At 66.1% G+C, this 6574-nt stretch overlaps 1 protein-coding gene across 3 annotated transcripts; it reads right to left on the bottom strand.

Moving 5' to 3' along the window:
* Positions 1-849: 849 nt before the first annotated feature.
* SLC34A3 (solute carrier family 34 member 3) lies at positions 850-6300 on the bottom strand. Of its 3 annotated transcripts, none has more exons than XM_064490802.1 (13): positions 6217-6300; positions 5449-5572; positions 5071-5160; positions 4565-4693; positions 4336-4479; positions 4151-4262; positions 3871-4066; positions 3603-3692; positions 3419-3506; positions 3123-3290; positions 2927-3043; positions 2728-2852; positions 850-1427 (listed from the first exon to the last, which is right to left on the bottom strand). In XM_064490802.1, exons 1-13 carry the CDS (start codon positions 6298-6300, stop codon positions 963-965), a joined length of 1932 nt encoding a protein of 643 aa, XP_064346872.1. In that variant the 3' UTR covers positions 850-962. The 3 variants fall into 3 exon arrangements, with proteins under 3 accessions (XP_064346872.1, XP_064346874.1, XP_064346873.1); XM_064490804.1 differs by lacking the exon at positions 6217-6300 and adding an exon at positions 6120-6202; XM_064490803.1 differs by lacking the exon at positions 4565-4693.
* Positions 6301-6574: the final 274 nt, after the last annotated feature.

Here is a 6574-nt window from a genome sequence, read left to right as displayed (position 1 = left end):
GCCCCCTCTCCACGCAGGCCACCGCCAGGTGGGCACGCGGACCAGAGTCCTTTGCTTGCCTCCCGGTGGAAGTGTTTTACACAGGTAAGGGCCTCTAGGGCGAGGGCTGCCAGGAGTCTCTGGCAGGACCGGCTTCCTGCTAGGTCTGGGTGGGGAACACTGAGCACCTGCTTTGCCCAGGCCCGCAGGGTGATGCCCCTGGGAGCCGGCCAGCTGCAGGCCTGCAGGCCGGTGGACCCCGGAAACTGCTTGCTGGCTTGCCCCCATCCCCCCCACCCCCACAGCCCTGCGCTCTGCAGCCCTGTAGGGGGAGAGAGAGGGAGGTAGAAGGGTGGTGGGGAGGAGTAGGGCGCCTTGGTTCCAGCAGGCTGTTACCCGTCCCCTCCCCCAATCCCCCACGCACCTGCAGGACTCTGGCCCCGCTGCAGCCACATGACTTCCTCCAGGCAGGCTGCTGACAGTGGCGCGGGACCACACAGAAGCTGCCCACGCGACCTTGGGGTGGCGGTGGGTGGAAGCCAGCCACCTTTCCTTCCTACACCCACAGGAAAAGCCCCGGCCACCTCCAGACTCCCTGGACCCCCAGCTTCTTGCTGTGGCAAGTCCGCTGCTTAGGGCCTTCTGTCCCTGGTGGCCGCTGAGAAGATCAGAGTTACAGCTTGGGGCTTCAGGGTCAGCTGTGTACCCGCAACTCCAGGGGCGGCCAGCTCCCTCCTGGGCTCAACGCCCTCACCACGTGTCCACTAGGGGTCAGCATGGGTGCGGCCTCACCCCAGCTCCCTGCAAAGGCAGGAGGGCACGGGTGGCCCTGACTAGCCCTGGGTTATGGAAGGGAAGACCACCCACACCTGGGTGCTGCCTTGTTTATTTGCAAAGAGGGTGATCCAGGCGACTCACAAGTCTGCAGTGACTGGGATCACCCAGGGCACCCAGAGGTCAGCTGAGTGAAGGGTGCCCACCCCTCACAACTGCTGGGAGGCCAGGATCTCGGGGTTCTCGTAGCAGTGGGCCTCCTTGGCCGTGGCCTCAGGGGGGCTGCAGGCCTTGCAGGGGCAGCAGTGGCTGACCAGGCGGTCCCACGGCTCCAGAGAATGGAGCCAGAGGGGCAGCCAGGCCCAGGAGCGCAGGCATCGGGGCAGCCAGGCTGGCCGGCGTTGCTGCAGGATGGTGACCAGGATGACGAGGAGCACCAGCACCACCAGAGGCCCCCCAACTGCGGCCAGCACTGTGCCCCCTGCCAGGGAGAGCCCGAAGGCGGCCAGTGGCAGCAGCAAGAAGCTCAGCAGCAGGTAGGCGACGGCCACCCAGCGGTAGCGGGCGGTCAGGTCCCCGAAGCTCTTGGCCAGCGGGATGGGCAGCCGCAGGATGGGCACCATGTACCACAACAGGATGCCAGCCAGGTTGAAGAAGAAGTGGATGAGTGCCACCTGGAGGGTGGGAGGGCAGGCAGAGGTCAGGAGTCTGGGCCCAGGGTGCCGGGCCCCCCCTTCCTGGCAGAAAGGGAGCTAAGTCCAGAGTCTGTCTGGGTTCCTGCTTGTTCACCAGGACAGCCACCCAGGAGGGCAGATTCTGGCCACGTGTGGTGGGCATGCTCCTCCCGCAGCCCCTACACACTTGAGGGTGGGGAGCCGTGTGTGTCGTCTCCATGAGGTAAGTACATCACTTATGACCCCGTGGATTTGACTTTCCCCTGAGCTGGCTCAGCTGTCAATGCCTTGTCCACAGCCACCCTGCTCATTCTCATCCCGGAGTGGGCTTGGCTACCCAGCCCCGGGCTCTGTCCTGGCTCCTGTGGGGAGGAGTTGCAGGGCCACACATGGAGGGAACACATCTCCTGCCAGGGGTTGCCAGAGAAGGCGTGGAGTCCATGTTGTGGGTGCAGTCTGGAGGGCTTCCTGGAGGGGGTGGAGCAGGGCCCTGCACTGGGAGCTTCTGAACAGACAGAGGCAGAGCCAAGGCAGAAGAGTCAGTGGGAGTTGGGAAGGGCTGGGGCTTCTCCCGTGGGCAGCAGCCCAGAGAGATCCAGGTTGTCAGGAGCTGCACCTGTTTGGGTACCAGGGCAGAGGCAGTGGATGGGGGAAGTTCGAGTCAGAGCAGTGGACCACCCACCGAGGGGGTGATTTGGAAAGAATGAGCAGGACTCTGTGGGGCTGGTGCAGAGTTGGGGGCTAGAGGGGGGTGTCCTAGAGGCAGGATTGTGATGCCGCCAGGGTTTCTGGAGTGCCCAGCATAGGTGGGGCGGTCCCTCCCAGGAGGAGGATGAGCGGTCCAGGTAGGGATCTGTTGGGTTAAGGCCAATGAGGGTGGGAGCATCCTGAAGGTGGTGGCACAGAGGGGCTGGAGGGCCCCCAGGAACAGAGGGCCTCAAAGGAACACAGCCAGGAGTACGCAGTGGTCCTTGGGGGAGAAGCTGGGGAGGAGCTGCCAGAGAGCAAGGGGGGAGAAGGCAGCCCGGGACTACACTATCGTGGACATGTTTAAGTTGCAGAGGAAGAGGAGATGGTCTGGGGTCCCCAGAGATGCCCACGGGTCCCCTGGGGTCTGAGGAGGTTTAAGTGGGCAGCCAGTGGTGGGTCCCAGAAGAGTTTGAGCCTGAGACCCCAAGGCAGGCCTTCCACCCCCAGAGCACAGGGCTGGACAGGAGAGAACTGAACCTGCGGGGAAGCCCCAGGCCTCTGTTGGGAGTGGGAGGGGCCGGGGGAATGGCCGGGGTGAGGGGGCCGGTACCTGGACGGCGCTGAGCAGCATGTCCGCAGGGCTGGCCAGGGCGGCCAGCAGGGCCGTGGTGGTGGTGCCGATGTTAGAGCCCAGGAGGAGGGGGTACGCACGCTCCAGGCTGATCACCCCGAGCCCTGGAGGAGCCGGGGTCACATCGGGCCCCGGATCCCCGCCCCCAGGGCCAGGCGCCGCCCGCCCGCGCGCTCACCCATAAGCGGCACGATGGCGGCCGTGAAGACGCTGCTGCTCTGCAGCACGAAGGTCAGGCCGGCACCCACGAGGATGGCCATGTAGCCGCCGAGCCAGCTGAACGGGAAGGGGAAGTCTGGGGAGAGGAGCCAGTCACCCGCAGCCCGGCCTCCTCGGCCCCGCTCCTGCCCGCCCGGCTTTGAGCCCCGGCGCACCAGCGTTGACGACCGTCCTCACGGCCTGGGCGACACGCCCGCGCAGCACGGAGTTGAGCAGCTTGACGATAAGGACGAGGCAGGTGCAGAGCACGAGCAGGGAGGCGGCCAGCAGGATGAAGCCCACGGCCAGGTCCGTGAGCGCGGCGCCCACGAACAGGTGGTGGCCTGGGGGCAGGGCCGGGTGGGTGAGCAGCGGCTGGCGCGCGGGGCGGGGCGGGGCGGGGCGGGGCGGGGCGGGGCGGGGCGGGGCGGGGCGGGGCGGGGCGGGGCGGGGCGCGGGCACCAGGCCTCACAGGGCAGCCGCTCGTCGGCGGCAGAGCTGTTCCTCTCTGCGCAGGGGCTGAAAGCGGCCGCTCTGCAGTGGCTGCTGTTCCCCACAGTCTGGGAAGACGACGGACGTTGGGCTCAGGGCGGGCTCAGAGTGGCCAGGCCTGGCTGATTGAGCGGGTCGGAGGTGGGGGGTCAAAGGCACCTCACCGTCTGCCCCCTGGTGCGGCACCATCGCTTAATGAGGCTGCTGTTGGTGGCGTTGCCTGTGGCGCTGCCGGTAATCACATCAGGGTCCAGCTGGGGAACAGAGGCGTCTACCTGGCCTTGGGTCCTCAGGACTCACCTGAGGCTCAGATGCCCGCAGCCCAGCCCGCTGTGCGCGCTCGACCCCCGCCCAAAGCAGGGCCCAGGCAACGCCTCCATCCCCCACGTGCCTGGGCACGTGGGCCCTGCCCAGAGCAGCAACCGGGCTCACCTGCACGATGAGGTGTGTGAGTGGCTGTGTCAGCACCTTGAGGATGTCGGGGGCGTGGCCCCCAGGCTGCAGGCTGGTGGCGCCCAGGGCCAGCGCGCTGAGCCTCTCCAGTGGGGCCATGGCGCCCTCCAGCGGCAGCAGGATCAGCACCGTCAGCCAGTTGAAGATGCCGTGCACGGCGGAGCCACCGAAGGCCCTGAGTTCACATGGAGTGGCCCGGTCGGAGGCCTCGGCCACAGCCGCGCCTGCAGCCCCTGGCCCTGCCCTTCCCCCGACTCACCTCCGAAACTCATCCCGGTCCCCTGACTGTGCCATCGAGACAAGAGTGCTGGTGATGGATGTACCCACGTTGACGCCCATGACGATGGGCACAGATGCCCGGACGGTCAGCACTGCGGGGGTGCCACGTCAGCCTCCCACACCCCACCCAGCCACCACCATCCCGGGAGGGGAGGGGGCACTCACGCTTGGAGGCCACCATGCTGACCACGATGGAGGAGGACGTGCTGGAGCTCTGCACGAGGACCGTGACCAGCACGCCGATGACCAGTCCAGCCACGGGATTGGACAGCACCATGTTGTCCTTGAAGATGTCTCCAGCTGCTTTGCCTGCACCAGGGAGAGAGGTGCACTGAGGCTGGGGAGGGCTGGCTGCCTGCCCCGCCCGCCCCCAGCAGCCTGGCCGGCCACTCACTGCCCAGGAGCTGGAAGGCAGAGCTGAGGATGTCCAGGGAGCAGACGAAGAGGTAGAGGCTGCCCAGGAGCCCACATGCCTTGAGGAAGCTGACGGCTGCCTGGACCACCCTGCCGGCCACGCTGAGCTCTGAAGACGCAGGGAAGGGCTGTCCTCTACCAATCCCAGCCTGCCCTCCCCAGCACCCTCCAGGTCCCTTGCTCCTCTGCCCCCCAGGATAGGGCCCGAGTCCCCCTCCTCTGTTCCTTGGGAGAGTGGCCCAGCGACAGCCCCTCAGGGCCTCCCGGAAGCCTGGCTGCCAGCAGCAGGAGGAAGAGGAGCAGAGTGGGCGGGGCATGGCAGTTGAGCTGTGGGACAAGGTCCCCCTGCAGTGGTCTGCATGGTGGGTTTCCCATGGCCTGTGGGGGAAACCGCCTCCTTGCTTTCTTCCCAAGAACCCTCTCCTTGCTCAGACCCTGGTAAGTCAGAGCCTCTTTCGGCCAGTTACCCAGCATTTTCAGACCTACCTTTCCAGGACTGGCCAGTGTCCTTCAGCTGAGGGAGGGCCCAGGGGTCCGTGTCCCCCTCTTCCGAGATGGGGGCAGAACCGGAGTTCCCTGCAGGGGTTGGGGTCAGGGAGGGCCAGGGACCTAGCTGTTTCCTGGAGACCTTCAGGTGGGGGAACTGCGGCATAGGGGCTTGGGATGAGGGACCAAAGCAGGAAGCGGGAAGGGGAGAGGGGTCCACCAACTGGTCTGGCCCTGACCGGAGTTGTCATGAGCCCCCATGGGCTCTCATGAAAACAGGCTGGAGCCCCTCTCCCGGCTTACCCAGAGCCATGGTTTAGGGGCCAGGTGAGTGGGCAGGGAGGCAGGCCGAGCTGGGGACTCTGGGGCTCCTGGTACCTGCATTTCCCAGACTCCGGTCCACCAGTCCAACTGTGTCCAGAGTAGGGGTGGGGACCTGGCCATCAGTGAGGGAATTCGGCATGGATTTCAGGCAGGGACAGACCCAGGCCCAGGTCCAGATCTGCTGGGGAAAGGGCAGGTCAGACAGCTCTTCCCCCTCCCCACCAGGCTCTAGGGTACCTCACTGCTGTTCTCCTGTCCCACTCACTGTTGGCCTCGGTGACCTTCCCCTTTCTCCATCCACAGGGGGATGGCTACATTGCCTCAAGTGGCTGTCAGGCAGGCCTGGTCCAGCTTAGGGGGGCAGAGGTGAGGGAGCCCTAGATTTACTGCTGGTTCTGGCTGGAAGGAGGCCTGGTGGGCAGCCCTGGTGTGGGCCGGAAGTGGCTGGGAGCCGGGGGCCTCTCCTATCAAGGGTCACGGAGGCCACTGCCGATGGTTGCCGCAGAAGCTTTAGCATTTGACACCCGATGGCAACGTCTCTGCCTGGTGAGGGCCCTTTGCCCGCTGATGGGTGCAGGACAAGGGGCTCAGGAGCCCCCAGCCATTCCTCAGGGCTCCCCCTTCAGCCTGCTGGACCTGGAGCCCCCGTCCAGCCCCTACCTTGACTCCCAGGCCCCGGGGCCCAGGTCCCCCTCCCTCCTGCTGCCCCTAAGCTGGTCTCTCACCCTCAGCACCTGGAGGCTCAGAGGGGAGCCGCAGCCCTGGGCCTGGAGGTCACCCAGCCCTGACCCCAGGGGCCCCCCTGGCTCTAGAAGCTCCTACCTGTGTGGGTAGTGAGGGGCACCTTCGGGGAGGAGACTCAGGGTAGGAGCAGCTGCAGGTCAAAGATCCGCTGGGCGCACACATGACCCGCTGTGTACTGAGCCCCATTAATGTTTACCCAGGAGCTGAGGCCCCCGAGGGGTACCATCGAAGCTCCAGGTGTCTGCCTCATCCAGGTCCCGCTGTCACCCAGGGTGTTGCAGGGCTGAGCAACTGGCCCTTCCTGCTGGACCTCCACAAGCAGACGCCTCTGTGGTACTACTGGACACTGCATGCTGCCTGCCAAGGCCTGGCAGGATGCTGGCCTGGGGACCCCTGAGGAAGTCTGCCCTGAGCCTTGCAGACCTTATTGTGGTCT

The sequence above is a fragment of the Camelus dromedarius genome, chromosome 10 (assembly GCF_036321535.1).
Source record: "Camelus dromedarius isolate mCamDro1 chromosome 10, mCamDro1.pat, whole genome shotgun sequence".
Classification (NCBI taxonomy): domain Eukaryota; kingdom Metazoa; phylum Chordata; class Mammalia; order Artiodactyla; family Camelidae; genus Camelus; species Camelus dromedarius.
The sequence above is the reverse complement of the archived record's forward strand: the minus strand, read 5'-3'. Positions and strand labels throughout refer to the sequence as shown.

What these genes read in the sequence shown, in the direction of transcription:
- SLC34A3 (XM_064490802.1), bottom strand. Translation starts at nt 6,300, where the DNA reads ATGTGTGCGCCCAGCGGATCTTTGACCTGCAGCTGCTCCTACCCTGAG. An exon ending in GCCCCTCACTACCCACACAG is followed by an intron (nt 5,573 to 6,216) that starts GTAGGAGCTTCT and finishes TTTCCCCAGCAG; the next exon opens with ATCTGGACCTGGGCCTGGGT. An exon ending in CGCCATCGTGCCGCTTATGG is followed by an intron (nt 2,853 to 2,926) that starts GTGAGCGCGCGG and finishes CGGCTCCTCCAG; the next exon opens with GGCTCGGGGTGATCAGCCTG.